Raw genomic sequence first — 25,263 nt, 5'->3', positions numbered from 1 at the left:
AACTAAGCACGCTATGATGTGTTATTTGAGGTGACCCACACTTTGATAAAGCAAAATGCCAATAATTTGATGATTTGATTTAAATACTGGCTGATTTATATAATTAATAAGTATCATTTATCATTTGTTACTAGTTAATTAAATTTGTGTCTTAAATATTAACGAAAAGCCAGGTAGGCCCAAGGTAATTATTATTAAACAAGTAATTAACTTATAGATATACCACATAACTGAAAGTTTAAGACTTAGACCACTTGGTATTTATGAATAGGCAAGACGAGAGAAATACGTCACACAGGTATTAAGTGATAAAATTCAACATATATAAGTTAACATTTGAAGGTAATGAAAACAAATGCATTTTAGACGGTAGCTTACTCATTGCATTAACACATACATGTTTTAATCTGTAACTTTGAGGTAATTTTAAACCAGCTCATTTTAACCCGATAGTGATTAGCCAAGCTAGCAGAGGAAGTAATGTAAAAGAACCTGAATTAATTTATTAGGCACCATTTAACAGTGTAGCTCTTCGTCCGCAATGGTGTAAAAGTATAAATATAGTATATTAGCACACTAAATACTACAATGTCTGGGGATTTCTTGAACGTGATAATGTGTTGTATGGCTTTATTATTCACGATTAGTGGACCTAAATATGTACATGCCGCTTCGTGTTCGAATCGTTGTCATTGGATAGCATGGGAACCGTGGTCTGAATGTTCTAGAACTTGTGGTGGTGGCTCGCGTTCAAGGCACCGGGAATTCTGCTGCAAAGCTAGTTTGGCAGATGACATAGCCGCATGTTTAAGTGACTGTGGTAGGGATCCAAACGACCGGTCGGGGTTTCATGACAACGGTGAATGCAACACTTGGTGCTATAATGGCGGAACGTTTTCAACAAATGGATGTAATTGTCCAGATATATATTATGGCTACTGTTGCGACTCAGGTATTTAATGTCAAAAGGTCTTTTTATTTTTTATAGGATTTCGTTGACTATCAAATAACTATTAAATGTGTTTGTGTGTTTTGGACTGATTTTATGTTTCACTTTCTTTAGTAGCGTTGAATATTAACTAGTTAAAGCAAAACTATGTCTTTATATTACGGTCATTTACACCGATTTTCGTTTCCTTTCAGCATGATAAACATGTAATAACTATACTTTTTCAAAAGCAAAACTTAGTTTCGTTTCCAATTTTCATTTATATACTAATAGTTAAATGGTAACACAAATATCAGCTTGTTTAAGCGGATATTACGAAGAATCCGTGTTCGTTATATTATGACTTCCGCAATCCAGGTGCTGCTTTAGTCGAAACAAATAAACTGTATTTAATCAATACGAAAACAATGACTTCGAGATACTCATATTACCAAAAATGATCTCTTGTAGTACGATAACAAGTAACTTCGATGTTATTGTTAAATTTTGAAGAACATCTTAATTTACAAAGAAAGAATGCTTCATCTCATTAATCTTTCATGAAACATATAACATTTGACAATTTCTTTTACTATAACTCGATACGAAATACATACGTTTATACATTGAATGTAGAGCGACAATTAGTACAGAAATAATCTTGTCAATTCACTCATTCATTTTATGATTTCTATGATAATCATATCATGTATCAACTGGGTTTTTTTTCTGGTATGAAGATTCAATTTAAATATACTACACTAATAGACTTTAAAAAACGCAACGTATGTACTTCGACAATTATTTTTAACCAACGAAAAGTACATACTTTGCGCTTTTAAAGTGTCTTATAATAATAATTACGTAGTAATCTGGTAAGTCCCTGGCTGTATATAATAAATTATTTCATATCAAATAGGTGACACCGGAATCTACATGTAGTTATGGTTAATAGTTATATTGAAGTAGTTCAGAAACTATCATAGTTTTAAAGATAATTATTCACTCTATACATATAAAAATTGAACAAGTCAAGCTGTGTAAGTAATATAACAATTATATAAATTAAGACTTATTCTATATATATATATATATATATATATATATATATATATATAGAAATAGAATAGAATAGAGATAGAAATCAGAAAGATTGTAAAACTAGGATTTGCCATATGCATAACTATTCTTGAACATTATTTTATTCTAACATTTGGAGAACTGATAAACATCATGTCAATTTTTTTATACATTGATAAGAAAATATATGATTTATTTATGTTAATAGAAGTTGCTTTGTTCCATTTAAATATTGTTTATTCCATGTATTACAGTAGTAGGTAACTGATAAGAGTTGTCCTCATATTTGTCAAGGTTTAATCATTTTTTGATTGTTTGTTTAATAAGCGAAGGTTTACTAAATTGGCGAGATTTTTTCTTTGGGGGGACAGTACTCATTGTTCTTTATGTTTTTTGGTTATTGCGAGATGTTGCATTTGCTATTTGTGATATGTTGCCTTTGGTTTGTAACGAAAGAAATCGCTGTATAAAGGACCCATTTCGAGATATTGTTGTTTTAACAAGAAAACCACGTGCTTTTACTTTGCTCACTTAGTGATAAGTGAAGTAGCGATGAAAGGGATTTCACACTTAAAACAAATTTCGGTGTTTTCAGATGTTATGCTATAGTAATATGTAAAATGCATTTTAAAACAAATATTACCGTTCCTTGTTTGGTCCTGAAAGATTGAAATTTCAAAAAAAAAATCAATACCGCTCAATAAGAACGCAATATTGTTGTCATTCAAATAAGATACAGACAATTTAGTTTTATAAACTTGTTATCAGCAATCAATATCCATTTAAACAATATCAAAATTGTTAAGGGTTAGCAGTCATCAATTTGTAATAATGAGCTCTGAAAATGATAATAAAGCTGGATAATTTACGGATTAGAGCATGCTTTAGGCGATAGCCGTCGTCTGCATCATTAACTGCGCATGTTTGTAGCAAGGGTTGGCTCAAAATGAAACAAAAATGGTTTCCGATCATAAAACGTTTGTTCACAGCATACACATGCGGATGAATAATACGTGCTTGTATTTCATTCTCGTAAATGTTGCAATAGATTCATCAAGGGAAATAAAAGGTAGTTACTTTTCTCCTCGTAAATTGAGAATATGTGTTATTATGAGGATTTTATGTTTGTTTTGTTTTATTTAGATAACCATACATTGTTAGCGTCGTATAAAAACATGAAGATAATTTAAGAAATAAAACTTAATTAGTTTTTACTTATCAAAACAAATAATAGCGTTTAAAAGAACCAATTCGTATTTAAGTAATTCAAATATGAACCTTGATACTTTTTCAAATATCCTCATTTTTAACGGCTTTCGAATAGAATAGGGGTTGATATTGGCTAAATCAGTCTCTTCCTATATGCGCATGCATATTTACAATTTTTGCACTACTGTATCCCTACTAACGTATTTATATTAAAATGACAAATACTGAAAACAAGTAGTGTTCGTGAAGATTCAGTTTCGTTAAGATTTATAGTTTCTTGACATAAAAGTCCAAAACAATGCAAGGTATTCAGCTTGAAGTACATGACTTTTACGTGTAAAAGCGAGTTGTTTAAAACAGGTAAACGTAGGTTCGTAATGTGTTAGTTCAAATTATAGAATATGGCTAAAACTCTGACAAAATGATAACACATATTATAGAATATGGTTAAAACTCTGACAAAATGATAAAACATATTTCCGTTCATAATATGCATTGACGTTGATGCAACGACATATTTAGGCATAATGGGACGCGGTCTACCCAACCAACGATCTTACACAATGGTAAAATGTTTCATCGCAACCTGATATGACCGTGAATTATACTTTAATAGTTTTTATTCATATCATCCAGTTCTCTTACCCAATACAACGTGATTTTGGACTTTATTATACACTTGCCATTGGAATATATAATCAAGGATAACTTGCTACATACGTGTGTTTGTGCGTATATGCGTGTGTGTGTGTGTGTGTGTGTGTGCGCGCGCGCGCGCGCGTGCGTGCGTGCGTGCGTGCGTGTGTGTGTGTTGAATATTTTATTTCAATTATTTTATTATCATTCCAACGCAATTAAGTATCATTGCTATATTACTTTGTATAGGGTTTATTACGATAAATCGTTGTTCCTTAGATTTTGACTTCCTCGTTCAATAGACTTACTCCGTCAATACAAAACAGGCTGTATTTAATCATTTGGTAATAAGTACGGTTTAGAGCTCAGTCAACGACAATGAACAATCAATCACATTGACATTTACGGAAGTAAATTTTGTTTCACAATGAGATTAAATAAATGATCATTACGAGTTTTGATTTACAAATGCCAAGATATCAAGGAGAACAAACTATGAATGAACAAGAACCTGTACATCTACAATACTATTTTTTAATTGTTTAATTGTAGAGCATTTTAATAAACAAAGAAAACAACGTTTCTTTGAATAATCCTAAATGTGACAAATTGTAGTTGATCCATTTATTACTAAAGTTGTTAAGGATATACGTATCCTTATCAATCGAATATGCAAGTGCTAAAATAAAATAAAATAAACATACTTTTGTTCTCCATTGCTTAATGTGATTTATGTATTTTTAATGAGTAAACTTTTAGTCAGGTTTTCTCTTTCATAGGATATAAAGGAGGTCATTAGCGCTTTAAAAGGTAAAATAAAAACCAAAGCAAATGTTTGAAATGAATATTACATTTAATAAACAATTGACACTATAATAGCAAAGTATATGGCAATACATTAGCCGAAATTAGAACTGATTCCGAGGAAAGCGACCACAATTGAAAGGGGGCAAAAATTAGAACTGATTCCAAGAAAAGCGCCAACAAATGACGACATAAAACGCCTATCATTGGCTATACGAAGCGTCAACAATATGCGTCATAAAGAACAACAACACAAAAACATGAAATGCCTAGCGATTCATCTTTGTAAAACCGACAAAAGAGGCCAATACATACACAAATAAGAATATGTAAAAAATTGATAAACATGAAATCACACATGAACAACAGGTAAATGTTATTATGCTACACATATCAATCTACCAAATGTTTAATTAAATTAATTGGTACTTTTAAAACAAAACAAATGCAAGAAATTTCATAAAATTTGTAAAAAATAAATGTTTTTGGAGAGATAAAAAACAGAAAACAACAACAACAACAAAAAACAAGAAGCAAAAAACGACTTAATATAACTGGTAGCTACATGTAAAATGAGTGTTTAGGGTAGGGTCGGAAAGGGTGGGTTTAAATATATTTCTTATAAACCAACGAAGTTTCGACACCCGCGCTTGGAAATATTTTTATGCACGGTGAAGATATTTACCGTTTATTAAAATAGCAAATGTATTTAAGGTGGAACGCGACTATGATTTTTTTACTGTCTGGAAAATGGTATATGAATAGAAGAGCATATACCCAATTAGGGACTGTTTTTACATTTTTAATATTCGGAACAGTTTTGAAACTATGACTCCTAAAAATATACCACTGACGTCAATTTCGAGACGTCTCTCATATTTTTGCGTTCCATCTACAATAACCGATAGTTTCACCAATTCTTCGTTTACCGCTAAGAAATTTAAACCTCAAGTGCGTCTTGTGAAAACGTTCACGCTCATATATTTTTCGTTCTCTTGTTTTACGTTATTTATTTAAAATTCGTCTTTAGCGTCATTTTTCGCGGGAAAAACGGCGTCGTGTTTTGCTGAAAAAAGTGTGCCTTTCTTTAATTCTTGAAAAAACTGCTCGTTTATTTTTTTTATTTTTTTTATATACATGTATTCAATGTTTTATTACAAATCGCCTGACATCAAAAAAGGGTACCTCAACGACTTAGTTTTTGCGCAGTATCAAATAATCTAACCCCTATACCTGTTTCTTTTTCATTACGTATTGTTATAAAACGTTTAGCATGACGTAAATCGAACTATTGTTTACGCTAATAAAAGCTTAGTTTTGAATAAACCACTGATCAATAACATATAACAGTTGTTGTTAATTTTAGTTAAATTTATAATTCAACGTTGTTTTCTTCTGTTGAATTCCGAATAGTTAACATTATTAAATAATTAAAGCACTGATTATAAATAAACTATAAGATCAATTTTGTCTAATAAAACTTTAACTTCTTACTCAATTATGCATTTGTGAAAAATATTAATTACTGGTTACAAGATTTTAACCGCGTGTTTAATAACAGAATGCACAAAAACATTAAATTATTGGTGAATGCTAAAATATTTACTGTGGTCTACTCTAATCTCATAATGTAAAAATACTCATTTCTTTCAAATCAACTCGGTATTTCTCATAAGAACCTATGTTTTTGATAAGATTTCTGCATCCAAGCGTCAGATCACACACGACCTTACTATCATGGAAGTCAAATAGACTTATTTTATTTGCATGTAGAATGTAAGCTTTTTATTTATACTTATATATAGCTATTTCCTACCTATATAAATATTTTGACAACAATATGCTATAATTTTAAACTGTACTATAATTGTATATAATAGTATTTATGTTCTATGTCTGATATTGAGTTGAGTTGAGATGGGAGAGTAAGTGTGTATCTTTAAATGATTACTATAAGCTCATTGTGTTAAGGGTTGTTATAGCTTACATACAAACACACGCACAAAACATATACGTACGCACGCGTAAACACGCACCCCACACACCATACCACACTCAAGCACGCGTGCACACGCATGCATATATGCGCACGCACACACTCGCACGCGCACACGCACACACACACACACACACACACACACGCGCGAACGATCATTCGTACGCACACACACACACACACACACACACACACACACACACACACACACACACACACACACAAACGCATGTACGCTTTCACACGCAGGCATGTATGCACACCCGCACGCGTACACGCACGCACACGCTCTCACACACATGTACGCTCTCACACGCAGGCATGTATGTACACACGCACGCGCACAGGCACACACACGCTCCCGCTCACATGTACGCTCCCACACGCAGGCATGTATGTACACACGCACGCGCACACGCACACACACGCTCTCACACACATGTACGCTCTCACACGCAGGCATGTATGTTCACACGCTCGCCCGCACGCACGCACGCACGCGTATACCATACGCACGGCAGGGACATTGAGTGCGGGATAAGGTAGCTATGTTGGCTTCTGTATCATGGGCATTGAATGCATCGCCGAAAGTTGTCTCATGAATTTGCTTGAACGCACGAGAAGCTTTGATTGCGTGGTAAAGTCAGGAAAACAAAATAAATCGTTATGGATTAATACAAACAATGCATTGATTAACAAAATTAAACATTTTACTGCAAACATTTACTTTAAGATCATCATTTGAGCCATTTGGAACATATATTTTATCATAGTGTGTGTGTGTGCGTGTGTGTGTGTGTGCGTGTTCGTGTGTATGGTCGTGCGTGCATGTACGAGTATGTGGGCGTATACGTGCGTTCATGTGAGTGCATTTGTGTGAACTATAACAACCATTAATAAGATGAGATAATAGAAACAATTCAATGTGATCATTTACAATCAGTGCAAACACAAGTATTAAACACAAATACGATTTACCACAACTTATACTATTGTTTTAATATGCCTTATAATACATATCGAAAACAATGGTTCTTATGAAGAATACCGAGTTTAATTTGAAAGAAATATGAGACCATAGTAAATCCTTTAGCATTCACCAAAAAAAATAATCATTTTTGCGCTTTCTACTATTAAATAAACAGTTACAATCTTGTAATCAGTGAATAATATTTTGTATTTAGTAAGAAGTATGTGTTTATCAGTCAAAATAAATGTTTGTTATACATGTGGAATATTGATTTGAATAAGAGTTTCACTTTAAAATTTTAGTGTGTTTTAAATTAACGCCGACTGGCCCCGTTATATATTGACCACATGAGTCATTTTCTTTCTGTTCAAAGAATGACCGATCATTTTTTAACGTCAAGAACTGACCATCCCCCACCTCTCCCCAATCCGTTGCGTAACAAATGACCCTCGTTGAAAATGTTCAAGAGTTATAATCACTAACAAACTTAGTTAATAATATGGTTACCCCTATTAGTGGAATTTCTTAATTGTATATGTTTTATACAACGATAACCGATTGACTACATCAAGATTAGATTCAAAACACTGAACTCTATAGTCGCGTATTTGCGTATAGATCTGTATACTATTACATTTCTCTGCGATAGTGATATACAGAAGAAAACTTTGGATGATTTTAGGGGGGGGGGGAGCCGCTACCTCTCTACTGCCGGGATCCGTTTGTGCTTATTACAATGCAGATTTCTGTCGATTATCATTTTTTGGTTTGTTAGTTATATTTTGTGTATGAAAGCACTAATCAGCATAGTCGCAGTTCGTATCATAGTGACTGGAACGATTATTGATGTGTATTATCAAAATATTATAATTCGGCAAATGAGATTGCTTAATAATAAGCCTCTCATTAAAATTGCCACCAAATTTAAGTCATTGATTTATAAAGCTGGTTATTCAGCGCCCGTCTTGTGTGGAATTAGTAATGTACAACAACAATAACAAATATCACTAACATAAAACTTATCATGCTAAACGTTTAAATACACTACGAATTGAAAAGGAAACAGGTATAGGTGTTAGATTATTTGATACTGCGCAAAAAACGAAGTCGGTGAGGTACCCTTTTCTTAATATCAGGCGATTTGCAATAAAACATTGAATACATGTATTTAAAAAACAGGTAAACGATATGGTTAACATTAAACAATAGTATAAATATATTTTCTAGCATACCGGATAAACATTTCCGGTGAATTCAGCTGTGCTGAAAATCTCTATCTTGCACGACCATGCTTCATGAGTCACGCGCTGTGACGCAATACTTTTAATCGTTTTATTAAACTCTTAATGATAGTATGATACTTCAATAGATGATCTCCATAAACATTATCTTTACAAAAATACAGCTTTAAAACAAAACAATAATCCTTTAAAGACGTTATATTGAAGAGACATCCTGACGTACGCAGTGAGTACAAATTACTTCTCGTCATGACGCCAGTTAACATCACCAGGCGCATTTTGGTAAAGTGAACAAACAATCGTTTATCTGTGTCTTTTATTCACAATAAAATGTAGTTTAAGATATGCTTGAAAACATAGCAATCATGTGTGTCTGATCCGGGTAGAAAAGTCCGACCCTCGGACACGCTGCTTAGCCGGTAACCCGGCAAGCCTCTATGTTTCTTTTGTTAGCTGAAAAATCAACAATTAAGTTGCATTGATAGAAATATTGAAGATTGTGCAAGTTTATTTAATCAAGTGTTATACTACATTATGAAATAGTATTGAAATACTAGTTTGTTTAGCGGTTATAACGATGAATCAGTGTTTGTTACAGTTTTGCTTCCTCGTTCAATAGACTTATTCGGTTAATACAAAACAAGCTGGATTTTACATTTGGCAATCGATAGTGTTTAAAGTTCAGTTAACGACAATGAACTATAAATCACCCTGATTTTTAAGAAAGTACACTTTGGTTAACAATGGGTAAAGAAAATAATCGATACTAATGTTTTATTGTGAACAATCTATTAGTGAACAAGAGCGTGTTCATCTACAATACTAATGTTCAATTGTGAAGATATTTGATTAACCAAGAAAATCCCTCTGAGTAATCCTCAATGTGACAAATGTAGTTGACCAATGTATCACTTTAATTCATTTAGATACATGTTTAATTTGATATATATATTATAGATGTGTCTATTGTTCAGATTGTCCTGCAATTAGCGAGTGTAAACTCCGAAGTTGCACAGCATACTACAATGTCTACTGCAAAGAGTGTAATGATGACAATGTCTTCTTCAAGCGTTACAACAGTGATAAGGAGTGTCAGAGTAAGGAGATATACTTCAAAAACAATACATCATGATATTGAAATTTAAACAATGTTTGATAATAATATTTTCCTAGCTACGAACATGATGTGTCTATCGCAACCATGTGTTATTGTACATAGTTTTTCTGCATAGATAATTATAACATATTTGCTTCAGTAAAATAAAAATCTATAATTTAGGAATGTGTTCCTGGAACAACCACTATTGTTGGCCTGGAAGCTGCAGCGGACATGGTCTTACAAAGGATTGCACATGCGCAACGGAGTTTAGGAAGACTTCAACAGCTGGAGAAACTTCATGTCAACCAACTAAGACGCCATCAATTTCAACTTGTGACACCGTTGCTATCGGTCCAAATGGAGAAAGGAAGAGAGCAACTCCATCGACCTCTTCTACCGCGTGTCAGTTTTTACAAGATATGTACGGCAATTACCAGCCGTCTGTAATGCAATTTAATTTGGTCACGGACTACACTATTCATATTTCCAGCAATTCGTCATTTATTGTTGAACAGAACTTTGGTATAACGGACACAACCATCCATATTAAACGCCAATCTGTGTCAGGTATGTTTTCACACAGTAATTTTAGTACAGTTATTTGAGTAAAAATAAGTAGTATTCCGATACATAAACAACACATTTTTTAAAAGAGGGTTCCTCTTCAACAAGCAAACAATTAAGACATGCTGTCGTTTGTTTTTAAGTTAACGCAAACCAATCGTACATCTGTATTCGTAGTTCCATGGTCAATTTTCGCAAGAAAAAAATGCAAAATGGCCTTGTATATGTTTTTAAATCTGTTAAATTTTAACCTTTGAATGTATTTGTTGCAGGAACATCCGCTACATTGACAACAGAACGGCAACTCATTGACATAAATTTAAGTCAGTCTGTTACTAGAAAGCATCTAGATTCAGGCAATATGACTGTTACTGCTAGTATCTATAATTTGTCAAATGGAGAAGCGTAAGTAGATAATCCTTTATAACTAAAATCGATTTAGTTTCAAATCATATTTATTGGAAGAGTTTCTAAGATAATATATTTTCTTATTTTAATGTTTCTGAACAGATTATGTTTGGAATACGAAGCTAAAGGTGGCGGATATTTGAAACCAAAGGATACTAGAACGACACCCCACACTGTTCTCAGCGCTAAGCCATATCACAAAACTACGAAACAACGAACTGTCTGCTATCGTTATGACAGCCATCCACCTGAACACTGTCTAAAACTTTCGACGTGCACATATGAGCCTTTGCAACTATATAAACGAATAACACGGAATTCCGTCCACATTGTTAAGTTTGACGGTTGGTTTGATCCCGTCCCTCCAGGAGGAGCGCCGCACACCGCTTCATCCATTGAGAGCTACGAAATTCGAGTTAATGAGGTTTTGCCATCGAAAGGGTTATCGAAGGTAGATTACACAACCAACGTTGTAAGTGCAAAGGTTAACCACACAGTCAAAAGCATGCATTTAAATTTTACTTCAGACACACCAATGCTCTATTGTTTGACGCTTGAGGTTAAAGATGTTGCAAACAATGTTCGTCAGTGTCGGCGTTTTGTTCTCTACGATAACACTTCGTACATTCAAATATTGAATGAAAAGCCGTTCAGATTTACATCTGCCTCGCCTGCTACAAATTACAAATGGCAAACTCATCACAACGATGTCTGCATCAGCTGGAAAGAATACTTTTACAACGATTTCTACCTAAACAATCAACTTCTCAATCCTATTGAGTCCGTACCGAACGGTCTTATTACCGACTCGTACGAGCAATCAACTGGAGAAATACCTGTCTCGGGGACAACAAATGTAAACGGTATTATTGCATATGATGTATCTTGGAGCCATAACCATGGCTCATTCTCAGGAGAAATATCTGTTGCCTCCTTCATGAACCAATCGTTTTGCACGGATCTTAATGTCACTGACGGAGATACATACACTCTGAACGTAAAGGCTATTGATATTGCTGGAAATACACTGAGCGATAACCGAACTGTGTTTATTGATCGGTCAGCGCCACACCTCAACGACATTTGGCTTGAAAAAGATGGGTACGAAATGTTGTTTGTACATAATAGTACGGACCTGTCCAAAATGAAAATGACGTTTAATGCACTCGATCCACACAGTGGCTTATCTAAAATACATTGGGTATTTGGAATAGCCGACACAAAGACAGAATTACTGAGTGAGCACCTTGCTGTTAGGACTATAAATGTAAGTATGTGTATAAGGATTCATAAACTTAGTATTATTAATAAGTTATAAGACAAGTCACTTGTGTCTTCATAAGAGTTTTATAAAAAAAAAGGTTTACGCACAGTTTCTCTCAATTCAGGAATCCTGCTCATCCGCACAGTGTTACTGTCCAGATATAGGTGAATGTGCATTCTTCAACTACACAATACCACTCAACAAACTAAATGCCAGGCACATTGGCAATCATAACAGAAATTATAATTTTACAATAAAAGTAACAAACATGGCTGGGCTTTCAACAACGGAACATATTGATGTGCTTGTTGATGAATCGCCTCCTTCAGAAGGTGTTGTTTTCGAAGGTAAGTAAAACACACTACATATGCATAACGACATAAACACAATACTTATGGTTTTTGTCTGTCTCAAATACAAAAAAAAATGTAATTCATGACAAGTATGCCTTTATCGTATAATTATGGAAATACTGTACTTTTTTCTTCAGGTCCAGAAGATTATAATGATATTGACTATACAAGTGCTGATTCTATTATTGTGCACTGGCATGGTTTTATTGACCACGAGAGCGGTATAAAATTGTACAGGGTTGGATTGTCCGACAGATGTCTGAGTACACAAGATCTGTACAACTTTACAGAAGTACCAAGTATATCGATTTTTAGGGAGCTTCCTTTCTCTGAAAAATCAATACGAATCCCAATGACTTTTACTGGAAAGCGATTTGTGACTGTTATTGCACTAAATAATGCCATGGAACCTTCGAAGCCTGCATGTTCAGATGGCCTTACGCGTGATCTTTCACCGCCAGAATTTAGAAATATGACGGTACAGCATGGACAATTATCAGAAAGCCTACTCTGTTTGGAAGGCGAAGTATATTTAATGCAGACAAACATGCAAAGAGCAAAGCTGTATAATACTTCCGTTTGCCGTAGTATTTGTGCTACTGATGTTGAATCGCACATAGTAACCGAAATATATCAGACACATGATATAAAAGGAAAGGATGAAGATATTTCGTCGTTTCTTTGCGAACACTTACCATTGTACACAAACGATACAATTATGTATCTTCCCAATGATAACATCTTTATCACTTGGGATATTGAGGAAGACGGAAGTCAAATTCAAGATTTCTTTGTTGGATTAGGACTTAGTCCTACTGAAATAGAGAGTCCGTCCATTGTAGCGTATCAGTCTACACAAAAGAAAACCTATTTCAGACGAAAACATGAAGGCATAGGCTCTGACGAATTATTCTTCATTTTCGTGAAAGTAATCAATAAAGCTTGTTTGGAGAGAATCTCAACAATAGGCCCTGTACTCATTGATCAAACACCGCCTTTGAATAGAACCCTTCCCCAAGTTATTGTTGAATCTGAGCACATTGTATTTGGATGGGATAGCAACACATTCTATGACGACGAGCAAACTGCACAAATCGATCAAATATTTTTCCAGATTGGTAGGTAAACTTTTTGCCTTAATTCTTGTGAAAAACTACAGAAACAAGCTCAGTAGCAAAACTTTTAAATATAAACCCGATTTAATGGCACAAGGTAAACGCCAAAGACATAGAACATATAATTACCTGTGTGTAAATCAGCATCGTATTTGACCTCAATTGTATTTGATAATCGTAGTTATCTTGCTTCCTTTCAGTACAAAATGGTATTGCTGTAACACCGTATCTGGAATGGCGTCTAGATACATCCTCTCCGTGCCATTCGTACTCTGGTGGATGCTTTAGATATCCCCTACGCCGTTTACAGTTACAAGATACGGACAATTTCCTCGAGTTTTACATTAACATGCATGTGTACAACAATGCTGGTCATTATTTATCTCTAGAAAGTCAACCATTTCAGCTCCCATTAAGATATCCTCCCGGACAAACTGTTATATCTGATATAGATCCCTCAGTGAATAATAGTATTGTGGACGTTGACGCTCATTTTACGAAGGAAGTGCTTTGTGCAAGTTGGAAAGTTTTCTTACACCATGAGAATTTAGCATTGGAAGTAGGAGTAGGACTCTCAAATGCTACTGATGACGTAGTAAATTACCAACTCATAAGCAACAGCAACTCGTATTGCATACACTCAGTTGATATCAGACCAAATATCAAATATGTTTTCTTGTTAAGGTCATCCGACACCGGAGGAGTTTCGGTTTCTTTTTCTGATGGCATAATGGTTTTAGACAAAGACGAAATAACGCATTCACTGTCCGTCAGTATTGGGCATGACTGCTCGAATCAAGTATCAAATACTTACGATGTTAGCTTAACAAACAACTCAGCGCGTGTGACAATTAAAGAACCGCTACACGTTGGCCAACGTTATATCTTCAACACTCCGTTCAAAACTGTTGTAACATCAGACGACGGAATTGTTTCAAAAGAGGGCAAGGACACCTTCATTAGACCATTTGTGAACAGACCGGTTTTGGTTATAAAAGTTGAACATTCAACCATGCTTGGTGACGTTTTAGGATTTCAACTAATTGAATGCCCAGTTCAGAACGTTGTTCTTCAGTCTAAACGACTGATCGTTAGTTGGAAGTTTGTTGATAAACATCTTGTTTCTCTTTATAAAAACATGGAACTGGAATACAGGGTTGGGGTCAGCGAAAATAATTTAATCGTAGGACAGAACAAAACGTTAGTTGTACCTTTCCAACCGGGTACCGGTAACAACTTTACCATTTTAGAAATTTTAAACTTTCTAGCCAACAAGAAATATGTTGCTGAAGTAAAAGTCTGTTCAAAACAGGATTGCATAAATCCGGTACAATCGAATGAGTTCTCTTTTGAAAGGCTTGATCCAGTTTTGCAGATAACCAAAGCATCTATTTTGCTTGAAGATTCGTGTGTCCGTGTCAGATTACATTGGTCAATTGAGGACAAGGATATTGTTATGGTTTATTATCAATGGACTTTAGCTCGGGACGCAGATGGTCGGAAACCTCTTCTCACGTGGAAATCCATTACTAATGACTCCAGCGAAATAACGGTAAAATGGTTGAGTTATATTCATAAACAGTTGTATATCTTAGACACTAGTGTGAATGGTCAAACATTTCTAGCACAATCTACATAAACATGACCTTGATTACATATTATGCTTGTTTTTTTCTATCTAAGGTTGAAGACTGTGTTGTACTGCCCGTCCATGGACATATTTCCTCATATGCTTGTATAAATGCATACTCCGTCAGCGGACAATCAATTAGACGCTGCAAAAAGCTAACAGAATTAGACTTTGGAACATATGATGCAACTGTTGTTTACGACTTTGATACTGGATTGGATTCTTGGATGCAAATTCAATCGGTAAAGCCATTTTATCTCAAACACCTTTAAGAATTTAATGTCTTTTTAATTAATTACGGATAATTCAGTTATGTTCATACTTGTATTGGAATTATTTCCTTTATCTTCATTAGATAATTCATAGTTCGGATGCTGGCGACATGTATACGTTCTTGCATGACAACGAACTAGACTTTGGTACTAATAAGTTAAGGCCAGCCGCAGCAGTTATGCACGCAAATGAGCGTTATGTATCTTGGTATTTGATGACATCACGGCATGTACCCCATGATTGCTACACAGATGTATCTTGTTTAAAAGAAAAAGTCACAACGGATGGTTTTGCTGTTTTCGAAGAAGCCGATGTGTTCGTTGACGCTACATTCTATGTGTGTGCTTTCTCAAATAAGACAGTAGTTGAAAGGGAATTGTTCACTGAATTACTGGACGAAATTCAGTCTTGCAGTGACGGATTTATTTTAGACGACACTGCTCCCATCCCTGGGAATATTCATATCCAAAACGTAAATGGGTATTTAACTGACATCGAACATGTTGTTATAACATGGGATCCGTTTTTTAAAGAAAGAGGCGCTACTCTTCTTGGATATCCAGAAAACATACAACATTACGCAATCGGTGTTGGTGCGTACACTTCTCGCGTAAATTGATACAAAAAATAGATCGTTAAATGATCTATCTTACAAGAATATCAATGGTTATATTCAATGTATGCATTAAATTTCCATTCACCCTATATTCTTAGTACTTGATATAATTTAATTTCGAAGTATTAATATTACGGTGACTTGGTGTTAAGTCTTCATGTCCTCATGGATTAAAATCTTTTTTAAAATATAAACCTTTAATACTGGTTTGTTCAGGCTCCAGTCCCAACAGAGACGATATTATATCGTTCCGTAACACGGGACAAGAAACGACTGCCGTGTTATCTTTAATTGGCATCGCTGATGGCACTTCTGTGTACTTTACTGTAAACGGTAAGATTTTAACATCAAATTCAAACTATATCATAATATAACAGCGCAAACATAAACATGTTACTATGAACTAGGAATATGACTATCATGATAGCTATTGCAACTATGTATTGAGCGAATACGACTTACCTAAGAAAGTAAGACATAAGGTAACAATCGGATAACGTCAAAACCGTGTTAATATTTCAAAATCATTTGGGTAACATAAGGAATAAAAACAAAATACAAGAATATATCTGTATTGCAGGATCTGACCATTTCGGGCTTTCGTCAGTGGCTGTTTCAACGGAGTTTGTTACGGACACATCAGCACCAAAGGAAGGGAAAATACACTTTGATCAACAACATGCGTATTACAACGGTGACACAATAAGTATACGTCTTGTTGGTTTTCATGACGATCACAGCGGAATAAGTCATTTTAATGTCGGAATCGGATCAAGCGACAGCACGGTGGATGCATTATCTATGACAAAGTATTATTCAGATACTTTCAACATTGATCTTCATGATTCAAATATCCTAGAAGGCTATGAATACTTCGTTCTTGTGCAGGTAAGCTGCTGTCAGCTTTTGGAAAATAAAGAAATATAAAAGTCATAAGTAGATCAAACGTGTGAAAGATATATGGAATATCTGTAACAATGTAATTTACAAAACAATATAATCGTTGTATTTGAATTATTACAGGCGATCAACAGGGCAGATATTCCGAGTACAATCGTGTCAAAACGATTTATTTTAGATAGAACACCACCTTGTGGAGGACACGTTTTGGATGGAATCTGGGAAAGCAAGGTTGGTTTAATGGGATGTTCTACTTACATAATATATTGCCTTAAATGATGTTGCTTTATTTGATCATGTCATGATCTACATCAATACAGGTTGTCAAGAATGTCTAAGGACTACAAAACACTGGGGAAGCATGTACATATTTACACAATAACTTTATAATAGCCAGCGTATATGATAGTACATTTCAGCAGCCATGAGTGATTTTTTTAATTTCAGATTGACCTTGACTATCAATCAGACATATACACGATCCATGCACACTGGAAAGATTTCTCAGACATAGAAAGCCACATAGACTATTTCAATGTAGGACTTGGAACAGACCACTACGCTACAGACGTTCAGTCATTTATAAACGTTGGACTGAAGCAAGGTATATGTGTGTTCATAGGTTCATATGTATTATGTTAATACTATTTATTTGTTATTAATGAGTACGCATGTTATTGACCTCTTTGTGTGCGTTTATTTGGTTTTCAGATATAATTTGGAATGGTCCGTTTATCCCAGGAGAGAAATATTACACAACAGTAGAAAGCTGTAATAAAGCTGGACTCTGTACACAAAGATCGTCAGATGGAATTATATTGGACAACTCACCACCAATCATTGGTCGTGTACAAGCCGGGTCTAGTGTACGACACAGCAGATATTTACCGTTAAAGTTAGTATAAACCACACACAGTTTAAATAAGCGGTATCGATGCAATTCCAGATGCTATTACATTTAAACACTAATATTAAGAATACTTTTAAACGATCTCCTAATAATGTTTTATGTGTATTGCAGCACGTCACTGAGATTACAATGGGCTGGATTTGAGGACCCTCATTCAGATATCGATCATTTTGAAGTGTGTTTAGGACGTCAGAAAAACATGTGTGACATTGTTCCTTCATTCAATGCCCTTCTTCAGTCTTATATGATAAAGTCGAATATATCTCTGCCCATAAAAACGCCAATTTTTGCAACTGTTTGGGCCTTCAATGGAGTCGGGATGAACGTTTCAAGTGCATCCGATGCGATTCTCGTGGACATAACAGCACCTTACAACAAAATAAAGCCTTCAATAATGCTTGATTATAACACAATCAAGGACAAAACCTCTCAATGGGAAAAGTCGATTATTAGAGTGTTTTGGGATTTTTTAGACGACGAAAGCCCGATATATAGTCACGAGTTATCCCTCTTTACACATCATGAAGGACACACACCAGTTGAAAAAGTACATCTCGGATCCGAAAAACAGTACACCATTAACTTAGATGGAAACAATTGGCTGCATAATGGTGACACATATTTTGTTGTTATTACTAGTTGTAACGCGGCAGGGCTATGCTCAACAGAGAGAACAAACGATATTCTCATCGACTCAACTCCCCCACACCAGGGTGGACTAAAACCACAAATGCTTTGGGAAAATTATAGAGATACCAGTGGACTCCACTCCACTGTTTCCTTGACTTGGTATGGTTTCTACGATCAGGAATCTAGTATAGATAGATATTATGTTACTGTTTCAAGGTATTTTAGCAAGCAGGAACTGTCCGGTGGTGTCCTCATCCGAAACCATGATAACACATCAGACGAACAACATGGCAATTTCACACTTACAGAAGCGTTAAACCCTAACGATCTTATAATTGTTTCTGTCTGGACTGTAAATAGTGTAGGATTAAACAGCTCGGTTGCACGTGTATCTCTATTTTCATTGTCAAGTATGCCATCTTCCGTTATTATTGAAAATCAGCGGGGAATACTCGAACTCGAGAAGCACTCTTGTGACGTTCATTTTTGCAACAAGGACTGCACATGCGCTGTAGTTGGAAAACCATGCAATGCAGTTGAAACAAATATGTCCTGCGTCGAGATTGATGCATTTAACACGACTGATAGCGACTTGACAAAGTTTGCAGTTTTTGGAGGCCTTCAGTTCCAGCCTTTAACTTTAACGGCCTCATCAGCTTGTCTCGCCGGTCACTGGATGCAGATAGAACACTCGAGAAAGGATCCAGACATTCATAGATTTGAGTGGAGTATTGGAATTCATAATCAACCGTATGGAGAAGGGGTTTTCGATTTACAAAAAGAGTTTCCCTGGGTTGATATAGGTTTGCGACAAGAATTCGTTCACTGTCTGCCAATTAATAGATCGCTTGTCCATGGCGAGCTCTACGACATTTACGTAAAAACATGGTACGGACCAAGTGCATTCGCAATCTTTACGTCTAAGCCTATTAAGGTTGATCAAACATCACCAAGTTTGCGTAGAGGACGATATATCATTGAAGGAATTGACGATTGTGCAACAGATCTTGACTTCATAGACTGGACCGATGAGATTTCGGCTTGTTGGTCCGGAGTCTTTAGTGAGCAACAGAGTTATATACAACATTACTTGGTTGCTTTAGGAACTTCACCGAACGGTACATATCTATAGAAAAAAGTTAATATTTATAAGGTTTAAATGCATTATTTACCATTTGAACAATTTAGTTAAAGGCAATGATTATGAATTTCTATATATAATGAGATTTATATTGTAAAAATTTGTTTCAGTCGATGACGTATTTGCATCAGAGATTATTGGATTGAACACTAATATTTCCATCGGAAATCTGACTTTGGAGCACGCCGTTAAATACCATTTTACTGTCACAGCTGTGAACACGGCAGGGCTTCACACTTCGTTATCGTCAGACGGTTTCATAGTTGATACGACCCCACCGACAAATGGCGTTGTTTTTAATACAATTACGCATAGGAACGTTGCATACCAATCATCCGTTACCTCTCTGGGACTTTCGTGGCATGGGTTTCAGGACCATTGTTCAGGAATAAAAAGTTACTATGTTGCTGTGGAAAATCAGGAGTCATCACATTTGTATAGGAATTTCACACTTATTGGTCTCAAAACGAGCGTTACATTCAAGGATGTAGACTTGATTCCTGGAAGCGTTTATTACGGAGTGGTCAAGGCCATTGATGCCGCGGGACATGAAAGTGACGTTATTGTTTCCCCAGGGGTTATTATCGATCCTACTCCACCCAAAGGCTACGACTGTATCCAATTTGAAAACATTGTTGCCATTGAATTATTAGAGAACTCGGAGGATACTTGGACAAAGACAATTGTTGCGCAATTAGACAAAGATGCAATATACAGAATAGAAGGATCTATTGAAAATGCTTTTGTAGATTCAGTTATTCTTCAAATCAATCGTTTCATGACCAGAATTCCAACTGTTCTGAATCATAAACAATTTTCTGAATTTTCATATACTTTCATGCCAATTGAAAATAGAACCCAAAACATTACAATCATTGTTGAAAATCATAATAATTTCAATAACATCTTAAAACAAATTCATTTACAAAACTGTACGTCTTTCATGGAAAACAAGTCAAAAGCTCTTCATGTTCGGCAAATAAGACATGATTCTGTAGCTGTTACTGCTATGATTCAGGATAAAGAAAGTGATCTGAAAAGGGTATGGAATAGAAATCATAATCAATGTAGTTAAAATAAGTTGATATTGTTTAATATGTTCATCATGATTGTAATAACGATGGATTATATTTATTAATTAGGATTAGTATAAGAATCTAGCATTTTATTTAAATAGTATGCATGTATTAGTTTACACATTTATGTAAACATGTTGTAACACTTAGATTCATTTATTTATTTTCATTTTAAAATGTAGTATAACTGTGTAACATTTCATTTACAGTGTTGTTGTTTTTGTGTGTTGTTTTTTTCATTTACAAAAATATTATTCTTTATGTTGTTGTTGTTGTTTTTTAAATTTTACTTTAGGTACAAATTGGTGCCGGTACAACGCCTGGAGGGTTTCAAATTCAGCCATTAACTGCTATTCATGCTGATATAATGAGTGTGGTTATTAAAGGCCACCTTGTTCATGCGATGAAAGTATATACGACAGTTATTGCTGAGAATCATGCAGGCCTGACATCTGTTTTCCAGTCAACAGAACCAATTATTATTGACCATACTTCTCCGCTTATCACCGATCTTGAAGCTTCAGCAACGGTAGTCTTTGTAAATAATTCGGGTGAGATCGCTTCGAGAGTGAAGGTTAATGCAACCTGGAATGTGCTAGACGACGAGAGCGATATTAAACATTGTACTTGTTCTATTGGTAAGTCATAATAAAACGTAACAGTTGGTAAACATAGTATTTTCAAGTTTGCTAGAGGGTCTAGTGTTCAGTTTTTACTTCTACAAGAAAATCACTTTTACAAATATTACCACTTGGATTGATACAACACGACACACGTGTGCAATTAATACTCAAGCTTCGATTATGTTGCAGGACTGCTCCCAAACAAAGACAATGTACAAAACCAGTGGTATGCAGATACTCTGTCATCGTGTGAGTCAAACCTCCTGCAGCTTAAACACGGCGATAAGGTGTACGTCAATATCAACTGTGTCAATAATGTTGAGCTAGCAACGACAACAACTGTAGCCTCCAATACCGTATCCATGGATTTCATTACTTCAAACCAAGTAACAGTTAACATTTTACCAGTTAACGAAGGTGTGTTCAGCACAATACCGATTACAGAAGGTCCAACTAAAATACAATCAAACACATCCTTGGTGCAGATCAGTTGGTCAGAATTCGAAGACACATCAGGTATTGACTTTTACGAGTATTGCATATCAGACGACAGAAATACTACCATCGTAGACTGGACAAATGTTCAACTGAAGACAGTGGCAAGTGCTCGCGGGCTAACACTACACAATTCAGAAACATTGAGTGTAAGCGTCAGGGCAACAAACACTGGGCAACATAGAAGTGAGGCCGTCCACGCTTCCTTATTTACCATAAGTGAACCTCCGGCTTTGACAGGTAATGCTACATACGAAGCTATGTATTGTGTGCTAAACGATCTTGAGTTTTTAACAGTCGATGTGTGGTGATATGAGTGTTAATCATAAAAGTTTTAAATTGCGAAAGCAGACAAAATATAAGTTCGTCGATTTGGAAATATCAATCGGTTAAAAACTTAAAATGGTTAATGGAAAGTACGACGTTTATAAATTACATCGTTGCATTTTCATTGTATACTAGTAGTTATTCAATATAAATCCCGATTGACTACATTATGCCATTATTTACTTGGATAAACATTTTAAAAACAAAACAGTTATATTGCTCAAACATATTAATTCTTACATTGAACTTTCAATAGGATTATATTTTAATTATTATGTTGTGCTTGCAGCTTAACATGTAAAATACGTATACATAAGATTGTGTGGAATTAGATTCAGACGTAAAGACAACTTAATCATTGGAAAACAGAGAGTGTTTAGTTAGCATTTATCTATGATTTATCCGTCCTATTGAAAGAGAAGATTATCAACAAATTATAAATATGATTTATTCATACTAAAATACAGGTGACCAAGTTTAAGTTCCCCCTGACAGGCGTCTGCTCAAATTAAATTATTGTAGAACGTGTCAGGTTAAAAATCTATGATATGTTTCAATCAATTCTTAATATGCCTTCAGGAAGCCCAATGCTTGTATCTAGAAATGAGCATCATATTCACATCAACTGGGAACAAGCATTCGATACTCTTCCGGAAATTCCAGTTGTTTATAGCCTCGTTGTGGGATCAAAAGAAGGATTCACCGACATTCTGGATATCAGCTATTACACCGGACATACGTATGACTTCGTGGCTCCATCGTCAACGCTCATTTCTCCGAAGATAGCAGAGCTGTTTATTACTGTAACATGTGCTTATCCAACAGGGATTTGGAGCGTATACAGGACAATATTCACCATGTAATCATATAAACTTCCTAGTGACAACGCTTTGTTGTCAAAGTGGTCAAGCTGATGTGTGCGCGCGCGTGTTTGTGCGCGTTTGCGTGCATGCGTGCTATCGTAGGTTCGCGCGTGTAATTTTTTCATAATATTACTTTCAATATATTTATATCAATGCTTTATTGAAGTGTGATTTTGTTACTCTGTCTTATTTCTACGATTGAAGTATGTTCCTTAAATATAAAATTCAATGCAGGCGGAGATCCGGAGAATAGTAACTTTTATAATTTTCCGTCCGATTTGTTTGCTATATTTTAATCCTGTCATGTATTTGTTTGGTGTGGTACAGATTATTCCATCCATTGATATACTTTTGTCGTTTCATGTTATTGTGAAGATGCACATTACTTTTAATTGCGTGTTTTGTCGCTTCCGTTTGTTTCATAATAAATAGCATAAGCCCAGTGTGTGAGGTATTTTGCTTTCCTACCAACTCGAACTCCTGCTAGATATATTCGCAATATGAGGCCACCGGTTCAAAACAAATTGAAACATTATATATTTGATCAAATTGACAAAACATAAGAGAAGTACGTGGCAAAATTATAAGTTGGCCACGCATATGTTTAAATAGATAGTACTTTATGCTGCATAGACATGAATTAAAGTTTATTTACAAAAGGATATTACATGTATTTATAAATTTACTAATACTTAAAATAACTTGTACACGAAAATTTAACATCAAACAATTCTGGGGATTAGTGATTAGGATTCAAATATCCAAGGTACAATTTTCTTGATTCTTCATACTTTTTTACAAATCAAACATGAAACGAGTTTTCTAAAAGATTAATAGTATAATTCAAACTTCCACATGTTGGAACACGTATATGCCGACCCCTTTCTATTGACAATAACTTATTAGACGTGCTGCAAATAGCCGTATCGAGTTAAACTAACAATATTGTCAGCTAATCCAGCAGTCGTAAACCCTCGTTTACCCTACTTTAAAGACATATATAAACTTGGTATTATATCCTACTTCCTGTGAAAACGAGACAAAACAAAGACCATATTTATATTATGATTCTCAAACATCTGTTACCCAAGTGTGGTTCCCAGAACTCTCAACACGAGTTTAACATAAAATAACTATATATCAAATGGCATGACACCACGTTTTCGAGAAAAAACATGACAACAATAAATATACAATACAAACATTTGGAATAAGTGTTATACATATTTTGAAAAAACAACAACAACATGAACGTATATAAAGGGTATATTTATGTCATGGTCGCGACCGTAACCTTCATTTACTCTCTTTCCGGTTTTATTCGCCGTCTTCGCACATTTGAATTGGTGTTAGACTAAGAAGAGATTATAAACGTTCTTCTTAATAATAAATGATCGTCTTGTTATGTAGAAAAGGTGAAGAAGATGACTCTACTAAAGTATATTGAAGTCCTCCTATTTAGTAACAGTATATAAATCATGTATATAAACACGATTCAGTTCCAGCACGCAAAAGACGATACTCAAGTTAAATAAGGAGAGCTATGGAGTACATATGTGTAACGAACAGAGCAAGGAAAAAACTTACTAAACACATAGCATCAACTGCGTATCTTACATCTTTCTAACTGATCATCTAATCGTGTCCATCCCCTCTTGCCTTCAACTGTCGTTACATTACCTTTCACTTTCTAAAGCTGAATGACTGACTTTCGGGAGAGGAAAGCAGAAGTTACAACGGCAATACACTGATGGACGTGACCCCTGTCTTTGTAGAAGGCTAGATTTAGCATTGCTGTTACACATGAGCGTGCTAACAATTATGACGACCAGCACGTGAGTACGATCAGAGGTGAAGAAGTCTTAGGCAGGTTGTCAACACAAATGATTGCAATAAATTGCAATATCAGCTTTTTAGTTTTCATTTTTTTATTGAAAGGTCCCTAACACTTAGCGATCAAGTTCCTCGCACTGGGCATTGTTCCATTTTCTTACCCATAGTACGAAAGATTCGACTACGAGAGCAACTTCCAACCTATATTTTTCGCGTCTCGAGTCAGTCCAGAAATTAACAAGAGCGTTGTAGGGTAAATGCAGTCGCTTGTCTTTTCAG

General features: G+C 35.1%; 1 protein-coding gene across 1 annotated transcript; it reads left to right on the top strand.

Annotated features, from left to right (window-relative positions):
* Window positions 1-405: 405 nt before the first annotated feature.
* Window positions 406-23,596, top strand: LOC128224818 (uncharacterized). Its single transcript, XM_052934883.1, has 20 exons — window positions 406-952; window positions 9,839-9,961; window positions 10,144-10,530; window positions 10,800-10,932; window positions 11,038-12,202; window positions 12,324-12,546; window positions 12,690-13,670; window positions 13,868-15,219; window positions 15,351-15,539; window positions 15,653-16,163; window positions 16,403-16,519; window positions 16,767-17,074; window positions 17,210-17,317; window positions 17,534-17,690; window positions 17,798-17,981; window positions 18,108-19,744; window positions 19,878-20,809; window positions 21,139-21,481; window positions 21,656-22,201; window positions 22,868-23,596. Exons 1-20 carry the CDS (start codon window positions 589-591, stop codon window positions 23,149-23,151), a joined length of 10,044 nt encoding a protein of 3,347 aa, XP_052790843.1. The 5' UTR covers window positions 406-588; the 3' UTR covers window positions 23,152-23,596.
* Window positions 23,597-25,263: the final 1,667 nt, after the last annotated feature.

The sequence above is a fragment of the Mya arenaria genome, chromosome 17 (genome assembly GCF_026914265.1).
Source record: "Mya arenaria isolate MELC-2E11 chromosome 17, ASM2691426v1".
NCBI classification, from domain to species: domain Eukaryota; kingdom Metazoa; phylum Mollusca; class Bivalvia; order Myida; family Myidae; genus Mya; species Mya arenaria.
Note: the sequence above shows the minus strand (reverse complement) of the source record. Positions and strands in the feature narration are given on the sequence as shown.

Coding starts and splice junctions, on each gene's coding strand:
- LOC128224818 (XM_052934883.1), top strand. CDS start 589: ATGTCTGGGGATTTCTTGAACGTGATAATGTGTTGTATGGCTTTATTA. Junction 13,671..13,867: donor TCAAATATTTTTCCAGATTG/GTAGGTAAACTT, acceptor GCTTCCTTTCAG/TACAAAATGGTATTGCTGTA. Junction 15,540..15,652: donor CTTGGATGCAAATTCAATCG/GTAAAGCCATTT, acceptor TATCTTCATTAG/ATAATTCATAGTTCGGATGC.